A 26,600-nucleotide genomic window follows, 5' to 3' on the forward strand; every position below is an offset into this window, starting at 1 on the left:
ATTATTTATTTTTAGTTTAATTTATTTTATTTTTTATTTTTTAATTTAATTATTAATTTTATTTACAAAAAAATTTGGATCAACCTGAATCGAAATTCTGGTTCCGCCCTTGGATGGGCCAGTTCACGGTTTGGCCTGCCAGACCAATTTAAATGGGCAACGCTATTGTCAATCGTTATTAAATAACTCCTGCAGTCGAAAAGACAATGATAAATTTGGTGAGATTTATCTACAAACTGGTGACCTCACCAGTCTTTCAATATTAATGATGCAAGTAAATCCAAAACCATGTGGAGCTACTCCAAGAAGTCCAGATTTCTGGCTAACAATTAATGTGTCCATTCCCAAGCATATTCGATTGAATATTTCTACAGCAACGAATACAAGCTACACAAAGACAGAGCCACCAATGTACTTCTAAGCGTGACAACGCTAGCCAGCCTCCCCTTATCAGCTCGAACAAAAGCAGCATTGTACAGTGGCAAATTGATTAAAACCAGAACTCCACACAAAATAATCTGCAAAGCCAAGGTCTGATGGAAGGACTCGACTTCGCCTGCCCGGATCACTCTGATCACCGTACCAACCAAGCACAACAGATTGAGCATTGCTACTGCTGACAGTATGGTGAACGTGGGAGTGCCTCCAAACTCTATCTTCTCTTGTTCGTATCTCTCCAACACATCTGCATCAGACACTTTGGCTGAGATCACAAATCCTGAATCAGAAATTCCCAACAGCTTCAACATGGTGTCCGTCACTGCAAACAGATATGAGCTTGTTCTTTTGTAGAGCCACATTCTCTGCTCGTTCCACCACCCTAGGGCAGTCCCTCCAGACCAGAGATACTCGAGAAAGCTATATACGTGCTTAGCAATCATCACGTAGGCAAATGGAAGAAACCACACGCTTGAGACCTGTATACTTTTTGTTTGGAACATCACATAAAAAGGTTGTTTGTGGATACACAAAAGTCACAAATCATAACATATTTGTGTACCTGTGGAAACAAGGAGACTCCCTTGAGTAGATAGAGAGAGGGTATGATAGAGTAGTATAACGTTGCAAAGCAATTAACTGGCCAGAGGCAATAGGTGCAATATCCCATTATTAGGCCGGCGTTTATCCTTCCAATTCCATACGTTATGGGGCTGTATTTCGACAGCAAAATCTGCAGGTCTCCTTCTGACCATCTCTTATGCTGTCCTAGTGTTTGATCAAGTGTTGTTACCGCTAAACCCAAGAAAGCCTCTCTCTCAGGGTTGAAGTAAACGGATTTCCACCCTCGACACTGAATTGACAGCCCGGTGATCACATCCTCAACCAGGCAGCCATACTTCAAGCCCATCTATTCAACAATTGTCATATATTTTATGTTTACATAACGGATAACATGCTTGCAGAAGGGAGGGTGGGGGAGAGAGAAACCTCGTGGCCCCATTGAGTGTTGAGCTCATATGTGCAGCTTGCTAATGCCTTTGCTCTTTCTTCCAGTTCAGCATCACTCTCTCCACTTCTGGAATTGGTCCTTCCCTTAAACTCGAACATGGAAGCCTCGCTCAATTGTCTTCCACAAAGAATGTCCCTTCTGTGGAAGCAGCCGGTTCCAACGTACATAGGTCCACCACAACCATCCAAACCAAGAAATTCAACCTGAATTGCCAAAAGATCATTGGAAACAAGCAAACAAATTACGGTATGCTCAGTAATATCATGGAAATTATGTACTCACCTCAAAAATAATTCTCAAGGAGCCTCCATAGAGTTCATTCCTAGTAAGGTTATGGAATTTCTGGGGAAATTGTACATACGCAATCTCGTGGCCCTTCTCTTCGTCCAAAAAGAAGCACAGTGCATCTCGAATTGATTGTGAATTATTAGAGTACATGTCACAATCAACATTTAGAATTATAGGTCCATTGCTGATCTCTGAGGACACCCTTATCTGCATACATGATACAGTGGCAGAATTATAACAGCTTGTCTATAATCTGTTTCACGAAGAATTTCTCTTACTTTGAGGACTTGCAGAATCTCAACATTAAATTTTTAACTTATGAGTCTAAAAAGCAGAAATAACCATTTGATACTCAGAAACTGATAGTTCGATCTTCATCTTGAATTTTTTATGTAACTCACCAAAGCATTCATAGCTCCTGCTTTAAAATTGTGAAAATGGTGGGGGCGCTTCTCCCGAGCCAAATACACCAAAGTTGGCAATCTACACCCTTCAATATCCGTTGCTTCTCCATCCCTATCAATTAGTATCTGAAAAATATGAACAGAGATGTCATCCCGTAGATTCTTGAAAGAACTCGGTTTATGGCAAATTTTCACAAAGTCATGCTATTAGAGTTGAAGGAGAATGTAATGTGGCTCCTACATGCAGCATGGCATCATGATCCGTTTGCGACCTATAAGAATCCCAACTAGAGAATCCTCTGTGATCTATAAGTGCAGATTTGGCGACCGTCCCAAGTTTCTTTGCTAGCTCAATCCTGTTCTCCATTTCTTCATACAGTTTCTACACAAACAGTTTGCAAAATGGTTAGAATATGCTTTCAGTGCATAGATGGAAAAATTAAGGAAAAAAGTTAAAACTAATTGAACTGCCATACATTATAAGTTATCAAAATTGCTCTATACTACTCAAGTGAATAACATATTTCCTGAAAGTAGAAACTTTTTGTTGACACACATAAACTCAAGATCTCAAACTAATATGGATAACAATAAAAGAAAAGATAGAATAAATAAAGGATTAATTGGCTCAAAATAAACGAACTTGGATCGCCTTTTATTTTGCACATGAAATTTAAAACTCGTCCCAAAATACATGAACTTTGTTCTTTTTTTGTTGGGCAAATTGCATGAAAATACCTCACTTTATACCAAAATTTGGTTTTTTGACAATCTTTTCAATTGTAGCAAAAATTTGAACTACCTTTCAATTTGTTGCAATTGACTTCCGGAGAAATTTTCCGGCCAACTTAATGCTGATGTGGATTCCCGTAAAGTTGATGTGGCATGCCTCGCCGGACGACAAATTGCATGAAAATACCCCACTTTATACCAAAATCTGATTTTTTGACAATCTTTTTAATTGTAACAAAAATTTGAATTACCTTTCAATTTGTTGCAATTGACTTATAGAGTAATTTTCCGGCCAACTTAATGCTGATGTGGATTCCCGTAAACAGGGGCGGAGCTAGGGGTGGGGCAGGGGGGTCACTGGGCCCCCCTGGAATTTTCAAAAATAGTAGGGGTATTTTCGTAATTTTATATTAAAAATAAAAAATATATAATTTTATCTACATTATTATTATGTTGAGCTATTTTAAACTGTAATTGGTATGCAATATTTAGAGTTGAGACGTTTTGAAGAAGTGAACACATAATTAATTTATACATATCATGATTGGATTGGATTTTAGAGATTTATTTTTTTAATTTGATATTGAAAGTTACTTTATCTTACAAAGTTTTATGAGATTTTTGCAAATAAAATCACAAACTATTTCAAATTTGTAATTTTAACATGACTTTTGACTGTGGCGAATTAAATCACTATTTTTTCAATTACGTCCCCTATTTTTTTTAGATCGTCAGAGTGTTGAATTGCAACTTAACTTACGTGGATTAGTAAAGACGACGTCGTTTTTGTGAGGCCTAAACGACGCCGTTTCGTACAATTTCAATTAATTTTTTTTTTCAAATTAGAAAGAGATTGTATCTTGTATTTGCACCATAATTTTCAATATGTAGTAATTTTATTGAAAAATACATCGTAACATGAATATTACATGGAGAAATAATTCACACAAACTTTAAGTTAACAATTCGACAATCGAAAAAATTGGGGGATGAAATTGCAAAAATTATAAAAGATGAGTGATTTCTTTGCCACACTTTCAAAGTTACGTTAAAATTTTTTTGGACCCCCCTGAATCAAAAGTCTGGCTCCGCCCTTGCCCGTAAAGTTGATATGGCACGCCTCGCCGGCTAATCAAACGCCAATGTCTCTAATTACCTTAAGCGATGTCGTTTTCCACGATTTTAAGCAAATTACAATTTCTAGTTTTATATATTTGTCGATTAGGGCTTCAAATGTCCTCATTTCTTCTCCCAAATTTTCTCCTCTCAGTTAAAATTCTTGTTCCATAAATTCTCATTTGCAGCAAAAATCTTTGAACTGGTGGATTCTTCTTCTCAAACGGGACGACTGAGCTCATACAATTTTCCTTTACCTCCAAAATTCTGCAGATGCGAAGAACCAGAGCCGTGCATCTTGCAGGCTTCAAATAGTGTGACTAATCCGGAGAGGCGCTACTTCTCATCATGTACAAAAATACCCACATCAAGTATCTTGTACTCTTTAAAATATAATTTTATTTAATTCATATGTTTTTTTTTTCTTTAGAAAATTTATGGAACAAGAATTTCAACTGAGATGAGAAATTTTGGGAGAAGAAATGAGGACATTTGAAGCCCTAATCAACAAATATATAAAACTAGAAATTGTAATTTGCTTAAAATCGTGGAAAACGACATCGTTTAAGGTAATTAGAGACGTTGTCGTTTGATTAGCCGGCGAGGCATGCCACATCAACTTTACGAGAATCCACAAAATCAAAGTTGGTGCATTTGAGGCAATTATCCCAAAATAAGCGAACACTACACTTTTTTTTTTTTGATCGGACAAAGTCATGTTAGATGTTAGTAATTAGTTCCCCATCCACTCCAAGAACCACCTTATCTCTCCATTCACCAAAATCCACCTTATATCTCCAATCTCCAATTCGCTCCCAAGAGGGATCGAACCCGGGTCACTTCACTTAAGTGAGGACCCGGTGGCCAGTGGGCTAAGCCCCCTGGTTAAGCGAACACTACACTTAACTCCGTGAATTCTACAAGGTGAATCCATATCAAAATCTAGTAGCTCTTATGCAGCATCAAAAGTAGCAGTACCTTGAGTGAAGCAAAACGTTGAGCCTGATGAGGTTCCAAGTGGGCAGACTCTGAGCTGAAATAGGGTTGTGGCGACCGCGGTTCGACTTTGAATTTCTTGCAATACGGCAACCAATGCTTAGCAAAAGTGGATGCTTCCAAGAGAGCATAAAATGTGAGATCGGAGGCAGCATCGTCGGAGAGATACACAGCTAGTTTCTCCGGCGGGTAATCGTAAGCCATCACTGATAAAACAGTGTTAATCACCAGCATCGGCGGCTCTATTTTCGGATCAGCTGTGCACACAAAAATGTCTACGCCACCCAAATCATTCTCGTACCTATTCATAAACCAAGTAATCAACACACTGAAAAAGCATAGGCATTTATATAAAACTAAGCTATAAAAGGAAACCTCTGCGAGAGCCTGTCTTTGAAGGTGCGGCGATGAACGCGATTCCAGCGATGGGACTGAGTGAGGATCCAGTAAAACCCGAACCATAATTCTGCTGCAAGCATTCCCATCCAAACAAGCCTCCCATTTTCGATGACGTGAGTTGCTCTGTAAACCCAAATCAGAATGATTCCCACGAATATGGAAGTAGCAAAGAGCTTGTAGACGGAACCGCCCTTGACTTTCTTGGTTTCGAAAAGTGAGTTTTCAGCCATAATTTATTACTCAGAGATAAGGTTATCAACTTATGAGTTGTAGTTAATCAATCTCTTATCTCTCCCTCTATATATATACAACACATGGTGGGCGTTTTGGATTTTAACTTTTGAAGTGGCCCCATATCGCAGCCTTGGAGAAAGTATTTTGCTGGGTGATGCAGGAGATGATATTCCATTCAATAATAGACAGAGTTGGACCGAAATTTGAGTTTTTGCTTATTTCTCTTTTCGGTATGGAAAAGGTAAAATAACATGCAATGCATCCCTCGCCGCCTAATAATATTCGTGTTCTCCCCGTAAGAAATACTCGTTCCGTTTATGAAAAAAATAAAGTTGAGGCACTTTATCTTCCAAGAAGTGTCGAGGCACGGAATAAATAAAGTTGAGCCAATCATGACGAGTGAGAATCTCGTTCAATTTGTCGTGGTCATTCTGGCTTAGCAGAACTTCTGAAGAGATAGAGGCCTCGTAGTACACAGTCTTCTGGTTGGCGGGGTGAGATGATTTTGTCATTTTGAGGTAGTGTCAGAAGTTTTTCTACAAGGTTTAGACTTTTTCTCACAGAATTCAACTGTGGAGTTCAGGTTTTAGAGCAGGAGAAAAGATGAAAGAAGGACACAAATGAGAGATGAAAAGACCGAGAATGAGAGGATTGGGTAAATCCTCTGAAGAAAATGAACCGTTTCGAGATGTTGCAGAGAATCGTGCCTAAGGCGGTTTCAATGATGTTTGAAATCTGAAGGAGTGGAGAGCTGACACGTATTCTAAAAATTCGCTTTTATAAAAGGGCGGGATTTTTAGAGATCATGGGAGAACTACTTAAAAGCAAATAGCATTTAAATATAAATGCAAGGAAATTTCAGTTAAGGCAATTAAACGAGGTAGCAAAGCAGTCCAGTTAACCATTTCCAGTTAAAGCAAATAAATCTGAAAACAGATCAGTTAACTGTTAACGAGGGGATCAATCGAACATAACTGAGTTCCATAAATCAGTGCGAACACAAAGGGAGAAAGATTTCTTAGAGAAGAAATTTCAGTTAACATTTCCCAACAATATTAATTGACCAAAGAGACAACAAATTAGATAGAATAAAGCATGGGAAAGTGAACTAAGATATTGTCACAAGGACAATTAGGGAAGCTTACGAGTCGACTGAACATCGTAGTCAGTCGATACCCAATTCAGTTGAACTGAAGAAGTTCAGTTTCACCTTGAAAATGAACTGATTTCTTTTGAACCATCTTGATCTCAACTCCGTTTCTTCAAATGTTGGGGTTTCCCTTTGACAGTTGCAGTTGGCATGTCCTCAGAAAGATCTTCAGTCGTCTTTCTTTAAATCTCCATTGTTGACTGATCTTCTCTCTAATGATGAAGAGTCTTCATTTGGTGCTGATGCTTCTCTTGACTCCTCTTCGGCGTTTGCATTCAGCTCCTCCTCTTCAAAATCAGGCCATGGAACAACACGATAACTTGTGTTATTATCATTGTGTCGCCTTTGAGCTAACGGAGCAGCAACAGACTGAAACTCTTTTGGTTGAACAAGTTCAATCATGGACCGAGGTTGTCTAATCTGAGACTGATGAGATCCAGATTCATGATCTTTGGAAGATTTTGTAAAGACATTGTTGAAATCATCAGTAGCCTCTTCATCCAGAACTCTTTTTCCCTTATCTTCTTCAGTCGATCTTCTTCTATCGCTTTCCTCTGGCATTGGAGACGGGAGAGTGCAACTAATAGTATCGTTCTCAACCCAAAACTCAACCCACTGACCTTTCTTCAGTTTAACTTTTGATTGTTCAAGCAAGGTTTCATCAAGATCTCATCTTGCTTGAATTAGGTCAGCTTCATTCTTAATTAAGTGTCCTTGAATGAGTTGATCTAACTCAATATGAAGTGTCTCCATTAAATTTTCTAGCCCATCTTCATCAGCGATAAGCATGGAGGTTTCGTTTATCCTAGATGCAGTCATGGCAATAGCCATTTCCAACCTCTGTTTCTCTACGAGGATATGTTCAAGTTTGCATCTCAGATCCCCGTAGCCACACAAAACTTGATCCAACTCACTCACTTCATGCATTACTGGTTCAGAGGTGAAGGCTCCTGAATCTTTTACACCATTCCCCACGAAGAAGAATTGATTCTCAAAATCTAAGCTTGTAGAATCATTTGAGGATGTGTCTGATAAAGGACTGGGATCTTCTGCATCCATGTCAACAGTTTCTTTCCCTTTATCGCGCTGCTTATCTTCATCTTCATCGGAGAAGGTTTGAAGCGTTGATGAACTGCAGGCGTCAGTAGCCATTCTTCCCTTCACGAGCTCTTCTTCTGGATCAATGGACTCGATTGATCCATTCTCAACTGGTTCTTCAGAACAGAGGTTGTCTCATCTTGTTTTCTTTTCTCACTGCTCCTTTTCCACTGATTAGCCAGTCTATACTGACGTGTTGCTTCACGAATGATTTCATCAAGCTCCTTTGTTGATCGCTTCAAATCATTCTCAGTATCTTCTAGAAGAGATCGCAACTTTGTCTTTTTTTATTGTAGAAGTTCCATTTTCCTCATTAGTCTGTTGTCTTCTACAATCTATTTATCAATGTCTACTTCATCTGGGAAGTAGAGAATGATTGTTTCTTGATCAAACCATACTTTGCCGATCTCCTTCTCTAATCTCCGATTTTCCCTTATGAGGTTCTCAAATAGCTTTCTCAAGTCTTGATATTCACACATGACTTGATCATGCTCACTCACTTTTCCAAGAGGTAAGTATTTTGGACTCTCATTCTCTTCAGGGAAAACATATGAATCATCAGAATTGGAATTCAATGATCCAATTTCAAGATCGTTGACTCCACGAAAGTAGTTGTCGACGAAGTCTCTTGCTGAGTCTTCAGTGTTCCTGGCCATGTGGTGAAGCCTCACACCAACACCTAATCTAAACATTATTTAAACAAAGAGAAACACCTGTGTTGTGAAAGAGACCGCGGAAAACTAGTGGAAAACTTGTAGAAAAACTCCAAAAAACTTCAGAACACTCTTTTGTATTCCGGGGAACTTAACTTGTGAAGAAGGTTACAAAGAGTATTTATAGGAATTTACAAGGGCAAAGGGTACATTAGACTTTCTACTCTAATTCACGTACTCCACATGCTAGAGTACATGCCTATGTCATTATCGGAGGAATATTCTTTACTAACTAACTTGCAGCTTTACAATTGTTAATGTCCCTCTGAGCAGTGCAGGCTAGCGTTGTTCCGGCTGTGCAGACGATCACTTTTCCCAGTATTCTTCTTTACTTGTGTTGAGGAACCTTCAATAAAGCCTTCGATAACCAATTAAATTAACCTGCGCAGTATAGCAGAATTACTTTGTCCTCAGGGCTACGCAGACGCTTCCCTTAGCACGACTTGATTACTGAGCTCTAAGGCTGTGCACTATAGCGAAATTACTTTGTCCTCAGGGCTACGCTGACGCTTCCCTTAGCACGACTTGATTATTGAGCTCTAAGGCTGCGCAGTCCTCGCGTTCTCCGCATCTTGGCTATTGACTCGTGGTTGTCATAGTCCTGCATTGTTAGTTTAACCATACCAACTTGTATGCTCTCGTAGGTCCTGCGCTGATGAGATCCTTACTTCTCATCACCATGAAAGCGAAAAAGAAAAAAATAAGAAAAGAAAGAAAGGGGAGCACTTTGCATGTTGGAGAAAAAGAAAGTTTTGAAAATTTTGACAATCCTCTTGAAAGATCTAGTTCGGTAGAACTAGGTCAGAACATCTTGTTCTTGCGAACAACCTACTCTAATACCAATTGTTGGGGTCCCAGAGGGTTGACTGGACAGGTGTATGGGGGGGTGAAGAAATACACCTTTAGGCTATTTACAAAAACAAACTAACCAAATTTCAGTTGGAAATAGGTTGTAGACTGATACTGAAGTGAACTCAGTATATTGATATCAGTCGAGCATTAAACTTAACTGATATCCACGTAAGGCTTCAGTCTAGAGTTTGTAAAACAGAGTAGAGTTATTGGTCTCACTGACCATCAGTTGAATGGTCAGTTAGACTAATAACTCAGCAGCGAAATTTAAACTTAATGCGAATAGCCTTTAGAAAAGGTTTGTCACTTATAAAATTCTTAGTTACACTTTTCAGTTAATCCAATTTAGTTGAAAACAAATTTAGCACAGATAAAGGAATAACTGAAAGCAGATAAAGAACATAAGGATTTTTACGTAGTTTGGAAACAACATTCCTACTCCACGGTCAGATGATTAGTGTTCGCTATTTTATTTTAACACGCCGCAAGTGTACGGGTGCAATTGTGTACAGTAGCAAGCAAGGTCGTATTCCACAGAGACTAATTATTATCAATTCCTGTCCTAAATTATTCTACTCTATCTGGACAAACGAAATTGAGAATTTTGTTTTTAAACTAAATAAATAAATAAACACTGGAAAGAAAATAAATCAAGCTGTGGAACAGAGAAACAGATAAGACAAGATTTCCCAAGGCAAAGGTTTCAACAGATTCTCCTAACTAACATGTTCAATTCAATTAATAAGACGATTCCTAAGGCAATCTCTAAGCTAGTCCATACCCACTCCCGTGGCATAAAAATCGTTGATTACATGCAAGGCTACCATCCCTGGATCGCACTTCTAACATGTAACTCCTAAAAGTTCCTAGGATTAACGCCCTCACAGTTATCAATTCCCTTTAGAATTAAAATAAACGTGTTCTATGTTTTTAGTTCAGGTAATAATTATCATCTCCCGATCTCAAATTAAAACCTATGATTATGCTAAATTGGTGGCCAATCAATAAAGCAAACAATTATAACAAGGACATAAAAAGGAATAACAATCTTAATTAACTGAATCAAACAGTCAGAAATTCAAACCATGTCTACTCCCTAAACCCTGGGAAAAAGGGATTCTAGCCACACATAGACATATGACTAAAAATCAATATCTCAATAAAACTGTAAAACATTTAACAATAAAACCGTAGTCAAATTGAGAATCTTCAGTTCTTGCTCCAATGGTGTTCTCCGTCTTCTCAAAGCTCTCCAAAAGATGTAAAATATGATAAAAGATGATTGGGGAATAAGTTATTGGATGGTATTTATGTCACGGCCGTGCCCGCTAAGGATAGCGAACTCGGGGAACCCGCGACGAGGGAAGGGGATTTAGGAGCGGGGTTAGAAACGGGGCATGCTTGACTTCTTGAAGACTCGACTATATATAAAGGAAACAAACGGAATGACTAGATATTAATCAAGGGCCGAAAGGGGGCCGTACATAATTATCCGAGAGGGTACTCGAAGAGTTTGAAAACATTGTTGAATAGTACATATTGTTTGAGAAATGACATGATAACTAAGCAAAATCAGTGTACGCAGCGGAAAAACATCAACTCGAGTATATGTATGAAGACATATACTCCTGCTCTGAGGCTCTCATCCTAGCTTGACAAAAGCTCCGCTTGCACACCACATTCTCGATCACCGCTCAACCTGCACATTTAGAAATACATGCAGGGCTAAGTATGGGAGTACTTAGTGGACACTTGCCGAAAAATACATACATACATAACATTTTTCTGTCAAGCCCATCATAGGTAGTAAGATACGAGGGTTTTCCTTTAAAGACTCGTATTCACTACAAAAGTAATATCATTTCTTTCATAAATATCTCGAGCCGGCATTTTTAATATCATTAATCACCATATCAGTAACTCGTGCCGAGAGGTAGGCCTCCCTCTACGGACACTATGATCGGCCAACCCGCTAGATGACTCACGATCACAAGGGTGTACACTAATTCCGAAGGGATTTGCGGTACCATCCAGAATCCGAATTCGATTAGCATCAGATAGGTAATTAATAACAAAACATAAGGCATTTAGGCATTGACAATATCATTCAAAATCTTAAGCATATAGTTGTAACAATTCTATAATATGGTTTTAGTTTTCGTAAGAAAGCCCACCTGGGTATGGTGACTCACGACTAAGCCTTAGACTCTTGCGTTCAACCTTGATTCGGAAAGAATAACGTAAGGTCTTAGTCCGCGGAAATTCTAACATAAATGAGGATGCGTAATGCAATTATGCATGGCTCATATTCCTTTTTATTAACCAATTAACCCAACTAGGTTCCGTCCCATAAAGTCAAGTGATTAACTACATTGATTCGTTCTTATTAGGGCGTTCTAAACTGTCAGTGAAGCATAATAATCCCTCTTTGTGTAAGCAAGGGAAGAAAATCACAAAGATCTAAAACACCCTAAGTTCTCTTCTCTTTCTCGCGGTCCGCTCTGCTTCTTCGCTCTCTGCTCTGGAGGTCAGCCCTGGCCTCTAAGTCAGCTCTGGCTGAGTTAGCTCTGCGGTGAAGTGATTCCTCGGGGCGGAACGATTCCTCTGATGAAAGTGATTTCTCTGGCGAGGAACGATTCCTCTGGTGAAGTGATTCCTCTGGCGAGGTGATCCCTCTGGCGGTGTGATTCCTCTGGCGAGGCGATTCCTCTGGCGATGCGATTCCTCTGGCGAAGTGATTCCTCTGGCGAGTTGATTCCTCTGGCGAAGCGATTCCTCTGGCGAGGCGATTTCTCTGGCGACGCGATTCCTCTGGCGAAGTGATTTTTTTGGCGACGCGATTCCTCTGGCGAAGCGATTCCTCTGGCGACGCGACTCCTCTGGCGAAGCGATTCATCTGGCGACGCGATTCCTCTGTCGAGGCGATTCCTCTGGCGCCTTGTCTCCTCTGGCGTCTCATCTCCTCTGGTGCCTTGATTCCCCTGGTCTGGCCATTCCTCTGGCCTCGTCCCCTCTGGTCTCGGTCCCGCTGGACTCGTCCCCGCTGGACTTGTCCTCGCTGGACTCGTCTCCGCTGGACTTGTCCTCGCTGGACTCGTTCCTTCTGGACTTGTCCTCGCTGTACTCGTCTCCGCTGGACTTGTCCTCGCTGGACTCGTTCCTTCTGGACTTGTCCTCGCTGGACTCGTCCTCGCTGGACTCGTCCCCTCTGGACTTGTCCTCGCTGGACTCGTCCCCTCTGGACTTGTCCTCGCTGGTCTGGGAAGAGCGACGGGGACCCCAGTTTTCAAAACCAGACATCTCCGTCCTTATCTCGTCTCGATTCTCACTCGTACACAGACCTTAATCTCTACCTATGTGAGCATGCTGTGATTATCTATGTTCGTCTACGTTTAAAGCTAAAGTTCTCGTCGTTCATCAAGGTCTCAAGTTATAGGTTCCACTAAATCGTGACTTAACATGCTTTTTGTTCATTCGTTTATAGCCCATAAACATGATTTCTGGGGTGTGATGCATGCTGATTTGAGTAGCAACAAGGGTCGAAGTTTACCTTGATATAACGTGCTTTGGTCGGGTAAAGAATGATGGTTTCTCGCTTTTTCGAGCGTCGAGGTGCAAATTGGAAATGAAATGGCTGCTGTTCTTAGGTTGAAAATAGGTGGAAAGAATCATGGCGAAGGGTGGAAAAATTAAACCGAGTTGTTACCTTGTTCAAGGCGGAAGCAAGAATCTCGATCCACTCCCCTTCGTGCAAGGCGTCGAGAGAGATGAACTTCTTGCTGTGCTGCTGAAATTTCTAAGTGTTTTGAAATGGAGCAAGGGGTGGCTCAAGGATTGAAGAGTGAATTTATAGGAAGAGCTCGGCTATGTGCACTTGAGTGCCGAAGGGAGAGCATAGGCTGAGATATGGTGCAGCAGGTGAGGTGGCGTGAGGCCTTTCGATTTCCCGGCTAATGGGAGGAGCTGCTGCTGCAGTCTTGACGTGCGGCTTTTCGGCTGCTCAGCCAATGGAAAGAGAGCTGCTGCTCGCTGCAGCTTGCGTGAGGCCTTTCGGCTGCCCGGCCAATGGGAGGAGTTGCTGCTGCAGTCTTGGCGTGCGGCTTTTCGGCTGCCCGGCCAATGGGAGGAGAGCTGCTGCTGCTGCAGCTTGCGTGGGAGTCCTTTCGGCTGCCCAGCCAATGGCTGTTGCTGCAGCACCTTATCCACCTTTTCCTTTCTCCCATTTTTCCTTCTTTTCCTTACATGTGGCGTTAGCAGGTGGCGGATAGGGTGGCGTGGGCGGTGGTGTGATTTAAAAAGGAAAGAACTAAGTATAATCCTTCAGTGTCGGTCTCTCTCAGTATTAGAAATACTGGTTCCGCGTTTCTGCTAAAATCGATACTTGCTAAATTAAATCCGTAGATTTAATTCGTTCGTCATTCTAATACTTAGATTAAATCCGTAGATTTAATTAGCTTCAAAGTCGGAAATAATTCACGACTTAAGTAACAATGTGAACTAAACTCCATCATGATCAATAACACAACTTAGCTAAGTTGGTTATACTCTGAATAATAATTATTCAACAACTCAAAGATTCTCATCGCGGGTTTAAACACGCGAAGATAAAAAAAAGCATACTGTTAGTGTAGTGACTCTGTCTCCAAAAAAATGCGAAATTCATAAACATAGCTGAAATCATAAAGTGCTTCAATTACTGGCAGATAGATAAACACACAATACTGGAATTAAACACACAAAAACTGGAATTAAACACTGATAAAAGAGCGGGTTGTCACATCCTACCCCTCTTAACAAAAATTTCGTCCCGAAATTTGCATATCTACGTGAAAAGTTCTGGGTATTTTTCTTTCATTTGGTCCTCAAGTTTCCACGTTGCTTCTTCAGGTCCATGGTGTCTCCATAGTATTTTGACTGACGTGATCGATTTATTCCTCAACTCTTGCACCTTTCGGTCCAAGATGGCTTCAGGTTTTTCCTCGTACGTCAAGTCAGGGTTAAGGATCATTTCCTCTTGGTGGATCATGTGTTTGGGGTCAAACACGTACCGTCTCAACTGTGACACGTGGAACACATTGTGGATGTTTCCAAAGCTAGGTGGTAGTGCCAACCTGTATGCTACGGGACCTATTCTTTCGAGGATCTCATAAGGTCCTACAAAACGGGGTCTCAACTTACCCTTAACACCGAATCTAACGATCCCTTTCGAGGGCGATACTTTAAGGAAAACCTTGTCTCCAATCTGAAATTGTAGTTCGGTTCGTCGGGTATCAGCATAAGACTTCTGTCTATCCTGGGCCTCTTTAATTCTTGCTCTAATCTGGCGGATGGTCTCGATCATCTCGCTTACTGCATCTGGCCCAAGGATTTTTCTTTCACCCACTTCATCCCAGTAAAGTGGTGATCTACACTTCCTTCCATAAAGCGCCTCGTAAGGTGCCATCTCAATGGTCGCCTGGTAACTGTTGTTGTAGGCGAATTCGATCAGTGGCAGCACTGATTCCCAACTTCCTCCTCGGTCTAGCACCACTGTTCTCAACATATCTTCTAGGGTCTGAATTGTCCTTTCCGATTGTCCATTTGTTTGAGGATGGAAAGCGGTGCTAAAGTTTAATCTCGTTCCTAACTCTTTCTGCAAGTTGATCCAAAATCTAGAAGTAAATTTTGAATCTCTATCCGAAGTAATGGATATTGGTATCCCATGAAGCCGTACAATCTCACGAATGTACAGTTTGGCTAGCTTCTCCGATCCATGGGTAATTGGAATCGGTATAAAATGAGCGCACTTCGTGAGACGGTCTACTATTACCCAAATGGCTGTGTTGCCCCTATTCGTCTTGGGTAAACCCGTCACGAAATCCATCGCTATGTGCTCCCACTTCCATTCTGGGATTTCCAAAGGCTGTAATTTCCCATATGGTCATTGATGTAAAGCTTTCACTTGCTGGCATGCAAGGCAGCGCTCTACAAACGAGGCTATATCTCGCTTCATCCCGTCCCACCAAAACTTCTGTTTCAGATCTTGGTACATTTTGGTACTCCCGGGATGAGCGGTATAGGGTGTGTCATGAGCTTCACTCATGATCTCGTTTCTGAGTTCCTCGTTGTGGGGTACACACAATCTTCCCTAAAAAAGAACGGCGTTGTCCGTTGCCTCTTGGTAGCCTCCGGGCGTGCCTGTTCGGATCTTGAGTCGGACTTTTTCCAAGCCCTCGTCCGCTCTCTGGGCACTGATGATCCTTCCCCTGAGGTCTGGGGCGGCTACCAGAGTTGCGATAAATGCTCTTGTCGTTGCTGGTGGCTGAACCACTTCTATCTTCAATCTGTCAAAATCCCTCACAAGCGTGTCCTCTTGAGTGAGAAGAAGTCCTAACTCGGATTGAGTTTTACGACTTAAAGCATCAGCTACTACGTTAGCTTTCCCTGGGTGGTAATTGATACCGCAATCGTAATCCTTCACGAGCTCGAGCCATCTCCTCTGTCTCATGTTCAGGTCTTTCTGCTCGAAAAAGTACTTAAGGCTTTTGTGATCAGTGAAGATTTCACATCTAACTCCGTATAGATGGTGTCTCCAAATCTTCAAAGCATGCACAATTGCTGCCAGTTCTAGGTCATGAGTGGGGTAGTTCAACTCATGTGGCCTTAGTTGTCACGAGGCGTAAGCGATGACCTTCCCTTCCTGCATCAACACGTAACCTAGCCCATTTTTGGACGCGTCTGTGTAGACCATGTATTCCTTATCGGTTGCTGGAACGGCTAGCACTGGTGCAGTTGTCAATTTCCTCTTCAGCTCTTGGAAGCTGGCTTCACACTCGTCGGTCCATCTATACGTGATTCCTTTGCGAAGTAACTGCTTCATTGGCCTTGCTATCTTAGAGTTCCGGTAGTATCCTGCTAAACCTAAGAAACTCCGGATTTCATTAGGGTGGTTGGTGATTTCCACTCGTGCACTGCTTGCACCTTGGCGGGGTCTACCTTGATTCCATCTACTGACACGATGTGTCCTAGGAACATTACTTCCTTCAGCCAAAATTCGCACTTGCTGAATTTGGCGAACAACTTCTCCGTCTTTAACGTCTCCAGGACAATTCTTAGATGCTTTTCGTGCTCTAGGTCATTCTTAGAATAGATGAGGATATCATCTATAAATACTAAGACGAATTTGTCTAAGTATGGATGGAAAACTCGATTCATGAGGTCCATGAATACTGCCGGCGCATTGGTTAGACCAAATGGCATGACAACGAATTCATAGTTACCATACCTTGTGCGGAAAGCGGTCTTGGGTAAATCCTCTGGTCTGATCTTCAGCTGGTGGTACCCAGACCTTAAATCTATTTTTGAGAACACACTGGCTCCCTTGAGTTGGTCAAACAAATCATCTATCCTCGGGAGAGGGTATTTGTTATTAAGCGTCAGTTTGTTCAACTCTCTAGAATCAATGTACATCCTCATGTTTCCATCTTTCTTTTTGACAAAGAGTACAGGCGCTCCCCAAGGCGAGACACTGGGTCTGATGAAACCCAAGTCCAAGAGTTCTTGTAGTTGCACCTTCAATTCTTGGAGTTCCTTTGGGGCCATCCTGTACGGTGCCTTTGATATTGGGGCAGATCCAGGTTCTAGGTCAATGGTGAAATCTAGTTGCCTGTCTGGGGGTAGTCCTGGCAATGTTTCTGGAAAAACTTCTGGAAAGTCTCGTACTACTGGTACATCTTCTATCCTCTTGTCATCACTAGCTTCCCCGTTTAGGTAGACGAGATAAGTTGTGCTTCCTTCCTTCATCATCTCCTTTCTGGCTTGCAAAGCGGATATTACTGGTACTCTTTTCTTCATACCGATGCCGTGAAATTCTGTCGGTTCTTTTCCGGGTGGTCGAAGAGAAATTTTTCGTTCGTTACAAAGGATGGTGGCGTAATTCTCGGCTAACCAGTCCATTCCTAAGATCATATCTACGTCCCACATGAGTAAAATATTAAGATTGTTCGCTACCATCTTAAGTTCTCCCATTTCAAATTCTACGTTCGAGCAAACATGAGTGGTAGTAGATCTTCCTCCTGAGGGTGTAGTGATTCTTAAGGCACACTTAGCTCGTTCTGATTCGATTTCTAAGGTATCTACGCAAGGGGCAGAAATAAAAGAATGCGAAGCACCGGTATCGAATAGAATCATAATGGAAAAACCTCTAAGCTTGCCCATACCTGGCAGGTTTCCCTGGTTTTTCTCGGGCTGGTTTTGGGTGATAGCAAAGGCTCTTGCCTGCTGCGGCAGTTGTTGCGGCTGTTTCTGTTGCTGTTGGCGCTGTTGGTGCTGGTGTTGGTACTGCTGCTAGTGTGGCGGTTGTTGGCGGGGCTGCTGTTGCCCTGGAACTGCTCGTAGGGGCTGGGCATAAGTGGCCCTAATTGCCGCGCCCTGATGTCTATTGGGGCACTGAGAGGAGTAGTGACCCTTCTGGCCACACGTGTAGCACCCGTCAGTTCCAGCCCTGCAAACACCACGATGTGGTTTGTTGCATTTTGGACAGAGGGGAACTTCATTCTGTCTTTGGTTGCCCCCGGCCGGGGCAGGGCCCTGTTGCTTCCCTTGTCCTTGTGGCTGAAACTGTCCAAACGGCGCACTTCCTTGCCATGGCCTCTTGTTAGCCTGGTTTTCACTTCCTCCCTGGTCGTTCCAGTTGTGCTTCCCTTTAAAGTTCTGAGGGCGTGCGGGTGGGTTGACTGGCGCTGAGGTCTGTGGCGGAGCCGATCTTTCCATTGGCATCGCAGCTTCGACGTCCAGTGCTCTGTTCAAGGACTCGGTGTAGGAGAGTCCACCATGACTAGCTAAGGTCATCCTAATCTCGTGCCTCAGACCGGCACAAAATTTCTCCGCCATCTTCTCATCAGTATCCACCTGCTGCGGAGCATAACGTGATAGATCGCAGAATTCTCTGTCGTATTCCGTCACTGTCCTCTTCCCTTGTTTCAGGTTGTAGAACTCAGCCTCCTTCTTCTTCCTATAGATTTTGGGAATATACTTATCGTATAACCCAGTCTTAAAGTCTTCCCAAGTATAGGCTGCCCATTGCTCGGGAGTCAGAGTCTTCCGGCGGGCTTCCCACCAAAAGTCAGCCGATCTCGTTAGTTGGAAAGACACGCACGAGAGTCGCTCCTCTTCCGTGCAGCGTAGAAAGGTGAAAATGCGCTTCAATGCGCGTACCCAAGCCTCAGCTTCGGCTGGGTCGCCCATTCCATTAAACTTGGGCGGATTTTGTCGGAGAAAGAGTTCCTCGATCCTCCTTGCAGGGGGTGGAGGGGGTGGGGTTGGTTCCCTATCATTTCGTGGTTCCTCAGGTATATCATCTCGATTTCTATCGTTGTTAACATTTCTCCTAGCGGTGCGACCTCGTCTAGGCGGCATTCTGCGAAATATGAAACATCCCTTTTTAACACATTCTATACGGGAGTCTTTAAGGCAATTAAAGAGCTACTTGTCAAAATAACTCATCAACTCCAAAAATTTCAATCATCGAAGCAGTTAAAGCTCAACAACCTAGTAAATGACCACTTGCTCACTTCATAACATGGGAAAATTTGCCTCATCGAGGACTTTTACTTCCTTAATCAAAACGTGTTCGTACTATCGTTTGCTAACGACGTCAAAAATAAGAAAATAGTCATGGGGTTACAAAAATATCAGAACGAGTCATCGTTTCCGGAAACATTCTAAAGCTAAATCTATCAAATATGCGAACCCTGGGTCGCGGTACGGCTGCTCCTAGGTGACACTAGGGGGACCTCCTCCGGATCCTCCTCGGGATCCTCTTCCTCCTCCTCGCTGGGCGAGAGGGTCTCTCCTTGACCTTCACCCGCTTCCCACACGATCTGGGCTGTGCGGAAGATATCATCCGTGATCTCACGGATCGGGTCGTTCCTAGTGCGGATCCTAGCCGTGGCACGAGACTCGGGGCGAGAAAACCTCCTCATCGAACCTTCATCCAGTGACTTCCTCATGTTGGCTATGACCCTGTCGATGTCCGCCAGGGCCGCCGCAAGCTCTGGGTCTGTCAGGGGTATCGGTGGTGGTGGAGGGGTAGTTGCTCGGAGAGCTGAGTTGGGAGGCGACGGAAAAACCCTTCGAGTCCGTGGACGAGAGGGGCCTGCCTCGTCATCGTGCCTACCACGGCGCCCTAGAACCGAGGCACGGGGTGGAGGGTCTTGTGGCAAGGCCATCGCGGGCTCGAGTGCAGCGGCGAGTGTCTCAGCGGGTAGAGGCGTCCCTACTTGCACGTAGTCTCCAGGGAGGACATAGGGCCCTAGAGGGGCGCTGCCCGACAAGGTGAAGCAGGCCTGCAGCTCCGCTATGAAGCTAGGGAAGTCTCCCACGAGGTCGTGGTAATCCTCCCGGTGAAAGATGTAATAGGCAGAGATCTGCCTAGCCCATCCCTGCCACTCCGAGGGTAATAGCAAGATCAACCTCTGGATGTCGTCATACCCTGACACTCCGTACACACTCGCCTCAACCCAATGTCTGTGAAAACCCGCGAGGAACTGTCCGAGGTTATCCCCGCGACATGGGGCATAAGTGCGGTAGGACCGCTCAACTTCCTCTGGACTAGCCCAAGGGGGCAAGGGTCGTCGTCGAGTATAGGCAGTCCTCGCCATCTAACGAAAGAAAATTTCTATCGTCAACTCAAAGTAAAACGTGACAAGTACTAAAAAAAATGATAAGGCTCCAAACGTCTATACTCGGCAATCAAGAATCGGTTTGAAAATCGTAACTCGTAAAATCTAGCCATCTCAACATCGTCTAAATCTAGTTTTCAAGCAAAAAATCATAACTTCGTGAATTCTAAACCTCACAAGGTTCTAGTGTTATCGTCTACCGATCTTAAGCGATGATGACGTACTCTATGTTCCATCGTGAGAATGAGCATGTATCTAACTTAACAGTTCTAAGTTCTCGTGATTCAAACAATAATCATAATCATTCATGCTTCATACATTCCAAAGAAATTAACTAAATAAAACTTGAAAGCACTTACCATAACCAGCGTTGGTTGAGCGTGTCGAGATGTAGTGCCAAGCTTTTGTCAACTAGTTCATGAGCATATTGACTTACTAAATCTAGACTCAACTTAGAAGGAATGATTAGTAGTCAGAGCAGAAGAAGGTTGCTCTGATATCACTTCTGTCACGGCCGCGCCTGCTAAGGATAGCGAACTCGGGGAACCCGCGACGAGGGAAGGGGATTTAGGAGCGGGGTTAGAAACGGGGCATGCTTGACTTCTTGAAGACTCGACTATATATAAAGGAAACAAACAGAATGACTAGATATTAATCAAGGGCCGAAAGGGGGCCGTACATAATTATCCGAGAGGGTACTCGAAGAGTTTGAAAACATTGTTGAATAGTACATATTGTTTGAGAAATGACATGATAACTAAGCAAAATCAGTGTACATAGCGGAAAAACATCAACTCGAGTATATGTATGAAGACATATACTCCTGCTCTGAGGCTCTCATCCTAGCTTGACAAAAGCTCCGCTTGCACACCACATTCTCGATCACCGCTCAACCTGCACATTTAGAAATACATGCAGGGCTAAGTACGGGAGTACTTAGTGGACACTTGCCGAAAAATACATACATACATAACATTTTTCTGTCAAGCCCATCATAGGTAGTAAGATACGAGGGTTTTCCTTTAAAGACTCGTATTCACTACAAAAGTAATATCATTTATTTCATAAATATCTCGAGCCGGCATTTTTAATATCATTAATCACCATATCAGTAACTCGTGCCGAGAGGTAGGCCTCCCTCTACGGACACTATGATCGGCCAACCCGCTAGATGACTCACGATCACAAGGGTGTACACTGATTCCGAAGGGATTTGCGGTCCCATCCAGAATCCGAATTCGATTAGCATCAGATAGGTAATTAATAACAAAACATAAGGCATTTAGGCATTGACAATATCATTCAAAATCATAAGCATAAAGTTGTAACAATTCTATAATATGGTTTTAGTTTTCGTAAGAAAGCCCACCTGGGTATGGTGACTCACGACTAAGCCTTAGACTCTTGCGTTCAACCTTGATTCGGAAAGAATAACGTAAGGTCTTAGTCCGCGGAAATTCTAACATAAATGAGGATGCGTAATGCAATTATGCATGGCTCATATTCCTTTTTATTAACCAATTAACCCAACTAGGTTCCGTCCCATGAAGTCAAGTGATTAACTACATTGATTCGTTCTTATTAGGGCGTTCTAAACTGTCAGTGAAGCATAATAATCCCTCTTTGTGTAAGCAAGGGAAGAAAATCACAAAGATCTGCAACACCTTAAGTTCTCTTCTCTCTCTCGCGGTCCGCTCTGCTTCTTCGCTCTCTGCTCTGGAGGTCAGCCCTGGCCTCTAAGTCAGCTCAGGCTAAGTTAGCTCTGCGGCGAAGTGATTCCTCAGGGCGGAACGATTCCTCTGATGAAAGTGATTTCTCTGGCGAGGAACGATTCCTCTGGTAAAGTGATTCCTCTGGCGAGGTGATCCCTCTGGCGGTGTGATTCCTCTGGCGAAGCAATTCCTCTGGCGACGCGATTCCTCTGGTGAAGCGATTCCTCTGGCGAGTTGATTCATATGGCGAAGAGATTCCTCTGGCGACGCGATTCCTCTGGCGAGGCGATTTCTCTGGCGACGCGATTCCTCTGGCGAAGCGATTTTTTTGGCGACGCGATTCCTCTGGCGAAGCGATTCCTCTGGCGACGCGACTCCTCTGGCGAAGCGATTCCTCTGGCGATGCGATTCCTCTGTCGAGGTGATTCCTCTGGCGCCTCTTCTCCTCTGGTGCCTTGATTCCCCTGGTCTGGCCATTCTTCTGGCCTGGTCCCCTCTGGTCTCGGCCTTGCTGGACTCGTCCCCGCTGGACTTGTCCTCGCTGAACTCGTCTCCGCTAGACTTGTCCTCGCTGGACTCGTTCCTTCTGGAATTGTCCTCGTTGGAATCGTCCCCTCTGGACTTGTCCTCGCTGGACTCGTCCCCTCTGGACTTGTCCTCGCTGGACTCGTCCCTGCTGGACTTGTCCCCTCTGGACTTGTCCTCGCTGGTCTGGGAAGAGCGACGGGGACCCCAGTTTTCAAAACCAGACATCTCTATCCTTATCTCGTCTCGATTCTCACTCGTACACAGACCTTAATCTCTACCTATGTGAACATGCTGTGATTATCTATGTTCGTCTACGTTTAAAGCTAAAGTTCTCGTCGTTCATCAAGGTCTCAAGTTATAGGTTCCACAAAATCGTGACTTAACATGTTTTTTGTTCATTCGTTTACAGCCCATAAACATGATTTCTGGGGTGTGATGCATGCTGATTTGAGTAGCAACAAGGGTCGAAGTTTACCTTGATATAGCGTGCTTTGGTCGGGTAAAGAATGATGGTTAATCGCTTTTTCGAGCGTCGAGGTGCAAACTGGAAATGAAATGGCTGCTGTTCTTAGGTTGAAAATAGGTGGAAAGAATCATGGCGAAGGGTGGAAAAATCAACCCGAGTTGTTACCTTGTTCAAGGCAGAAGCAAGAATCTCGATCCACTCCCCTTCGTGCAAGGCATCGAGAGAGATGAACTGCTTGCTGTGCTGCTGAAATTTCTAAGTGTTTTGAAATGGAGCAAGGGGTGGCTCAAGGATTGAAGAGTGAATTTATAGGAAGAGCTCGGCTGTGTGCACTTGAGTGCCGAAGGGAGAGCATAGGCTGAGATATGGTGCAGCAGGTGAGGTGGCGTGAGGCCTTTCGATTTCCCGGCTAATGGGAGGAGCTGCTGCTGCAGTCTTGACGTGCGGCTTTTCGGCTGCTCAGCCAATGGAAAGAGAGCTGCTGCTCGCTGCACCTTGCATGAGGCCTTTCGGCTGCCCGGCCAATGGGAGGAGTTGCTGCTGCAGTCTTGGCGTGCGGCTTTTCGGCTGCCCGGCCAATGGGAGGAGAGCTGCTGCTGCTGCAGATTGCTTGGGAGTCCTTTTGGCTGCCCAGCCAATGGCTGTTGCTGCAGCACCTTATCCACCTTTTCCTTTCTCCCATTTTTCCTTCTTTTCCTTACATGTGGCGTTAGCAGGTGGCGGATAGGGTGGCGTGGGCGGTGGTGTGATTTAAAAAGGAAAGAACTATGTATAATCCTTCAGTGTCGGTCTCTCTCAGTATTAGAAATACTGGTTCCGCGTTTCTGCTAAAATCGATACTTGCTAAATTAAATCCGTAGATTTAATTCGTTCGTCATTCTAATACTTAGATTAAATACGTAGATTTAATTAGCTTCAAAGTCGGAAATAATTCACGACTTAAGTAACAATGTGAACTAAACTCCATCATGATCAATAACACAACTTAGCTAAGTTGGTTATACTCTGAATAATAATTATTCAACAACTCAAAGATTCTCATCGCGGGTTTAAACACGCGAAGATAAAAAAAAGCATACTGTTAGTGTAGTGACTCTGTCTCCAAAAAAATGCGAAATTCATAAACATAGCTGAAATCATAAAGTGCTTCAATTACTGGCAGATAGATAAACACACAATACTGAAATTAAACACACAAAAACTGGAATTAAACACTGATAAAAGAGCGGGTTGTCACAATTTATATGCCCTAGGTCTTCAAGCTCCAAAAATACTCCAAAATCGCGCTTTAAGTGAAAAATCCGGAAACTGGGCGAGAAAACGGCGTCTCGCGCGGCCGGGCGCGCGGCCGCACGCCGAGACCGCATGACCTCGCGCGGCCTGCTCGCACGCCCGCGCGCTCCTCCAGCAAGCTCTGCTCCGTCGAGCGGCTGGGTCGCGCGGCCGCGCTCCTGGACCGCGCGACCTCGCGCGGCCTTGCGCAGTGATTTTGTTTTGGCTCGTTCTCCCTCGTCCGAACTCCGATTTACAAACCGTTTGCGGTCGCGAACTCCTCTCGAGATGAACTACAACTTGTATTTCAACAAATTCTTCCAAATTCTGCTTCATTATTTCTGAAAATTCGTTCAAACAACAAGCAAGTGACAAGTTCTTGACCATAAACCAATATAAACTCAAATAAATCAACAAACACACAAAATCCTCATAACTAAACATCAAAAATGACACACCAAGAGGTAAAAATTCATGTTTATCAACCCCCCAAACTTGAACTATTGTCCGTCCTCGGACAAAACAAAGATGAACCAAGAATGAATCAACAAGAGCGTAGAGAAAAGTGGATAACATTGTGGCTTCAGATTTGTCAACAAAATTACCAACATGCATTTGTATCTCCAATCATCAAGATATCACACTCATGACAAACTTCAAATTGTGGTCTCAATGACTTGCAATCCTCACCAAAAAGAAAAAGAATATAAGAATTCTCAACTCTCAAGTGTATGGACGTGTTTACACTCAGTTCAAACAAAACAAGTACTCAACCATAAGCTTGTCAATCGTCTCACCTCTCCACCACTTAATGTGTGATCTTATAACCAAGATAAAAAAGGTCTTCATTAAGGATTGTAATGTAGGCTCTTTGGTAAGGTGCGATATATTTGGCTGAGTGACTAAAAGATACTCCTCAATGTAGCTCGATCACCAACCTTATAACATTCTTAAACCATACCATCTTCCACCTCTCACAAAACTAGATTTTTCAATACGAGAAATCATCACAACTCAACAATTATTTCTCATAAAATTATGTCTCTCTAATGCATCCTATGTACCCATTTTTTCAATTCTTTTGTTCTCTCTTTTCTTTTCTTTTTTTCTTTTCTCCACCATTCTTTTTTTTTTCAACAACTTGTAGGGTACTAGGATTTTCAATTTGAAACCACAAAACATAACTCATGATCATTCATCTCCACAAACCAACTATTCCATATTAACAATTTTCAAGATCCCACCCATAGCTAAATCAAAGAATATAGAAAAATAAGGCTCAAAGGGGGTGAACTAGGATCATATAACGATATAGGACAAATATGGGATAAATAGGCTAGCAAAGATGGCCTTCTATCATCTCAAAGTTATTAAGCACACTATGTGACCTCGAGGGAGAAACCACGACAAGTTCTAGTGAGAAACATGCATGCTCGAACAATCACTCAAGAATAAGAAATAAGACTGTAAACATGGTGACAGTCAAGGCTCAAAACTCACATCTTATTTCATTGATTGCAAACACATAGAGACCATGCTTATCATTCATCAATCATGCTCAATCACAACAATATCAACACAAATGCATGGAATTTCACAAGTTTTAAACAGAAATCATCATAAGCCAGTTATCCATCCAAATCCCTACACAACTCATATCTCCACCAAGGTATCATCACAGAGAAACCACCAAAGCAAGACTAACGAACTCAACAACAAAACAAACAAAAACAACTAAAAAGAAACAATGCACTCACAAAGACACATCCCCCCAAACTTATTCACCGCCAAGGAGAATAAGTTTGAAAAGGATTTGTGGGGCACAAAAAAAAAAAAACTAACAAACGAAAAGAAACGAACTAACCAAAAATTGGGTTGCTTCCCAGTAAGCGCTATTTTTAACATCGTTAGCTCGACAGAACAGCAACCTCTTCAAGGTGGCTGGTACAAGCAGTGCTGCGACCAGTTGCTTCCTACTCCATGCTTTTCAGCCAAAATGCATTCTTCCAACTTTCGATCACCTGGGTCCTACCAAGAAAAAGGATCTGTATCAAATGTATTAAATACATCAACACTTACCGTTCCCGGATCCTTTGCTTTCTTGGGCACTTCGTCCTTGTGGATGCGGTATGGTTCATAGACATAGAAAGTTTGGCTCTCAGCATGAACTCGCAGTGTGAGCTCTCCTTTCTCCACATCAATTAAAGCTCTTCCCGTTGCAACGAACGGACGCCCCAAAATCAGCGGGATTTTGTTGTCATCTTCAATGTCTAGAACCACAAAATCGGCAGGGAGAATAAAATCCCCCACCTTCACAAGCACGTTCTCCACAATTCCACGAGGATAAGTGACCGACCTGTCCGCCATCTGCAGCCTCATTGATGTCGGCTTCAACTCTCCAATTGACAGCTGCTGGAAAACAGATAAAGGCATGAGGTTTATGCTCGCCCCCAGATCGCAGAGTGACCTTCCGAAATGCTGGCCTCCAATAATGCAGGAAAGTGTGAAGCTGCCCGGATCTTTGACCTT

General features: G+C 43.0%; 1 protein-coding gene across 1 annotated transcript; it reads right to left on the minus strand.

Annotated features, from left to right (window-relative positions):
- Positions 1–315: 315 nt before the first annotated feature.
- Positions 316–5,940, minus strand: LOC131011442 (cellulose synthase-like protein E1). The gene is made up of 8 exons (XM_057939239.1): positions 5,362–5,940; positions 4,969–5,287; positions 2,384–2,524; positions 2,140–2,268; positions 1,733–1,945; positions 1,429–1,653; positions 1,001–1,348; positions 316–917 (listed from the first exon to the last, which is right to left on the minus strand). Exons 1-8 carry the CDS (start codon positions 5,613–5,615, stop codon positions 369–371), a joined length of 2,178 nt encoding a protein of 725 aa, XP_057795222.1. The 5' UTR covers positions 5,616–5,940; the 3' UTR covers positions 316–368.
- Positions 5,941–26,600: the final 20,660 nt, after the last annotated feature.

This window comes from Salvia miltiorrhiza, chromosome 2 (assembly GCF_028751815.1).
Source record: "Salvia miltiorrhiza cultivar Shanhuang (shh) chromosome 2, IMPLAD_Smil_shh, whole genome shotgun sequence".
Taxonomy (NCBI): Eukaryota; Viridiplantae; Streptophyta; class Magnoliopsida; order Lamiales; family Lamiaceae; genus Salvia; species Salvia miltiorrhiza.

Coding starts and splice junctions, on each gene's coding strand:
- LOC131011442 (XM_057939239.1), bottom strand. CDS start 5,615: ATGGCTGAAAACTCACTTTTCGAAACCAAGAAAGTCAAGGGCGGTTCC. Junction 1,349..1,428: donor ACACTCAATGGGGCCACGAG/GTTTCTCTCTCC, acceptor ATTGTTGAATAG/ATGGGCTTGAAGTATGGCTG. Junction 918..1,000: donor GAGTCTCCTTGTTTCCACAG/GTACACAAATAT, acceptor AAAAGTATACAG/GTCTCAAGCGTGTGGTTTCT.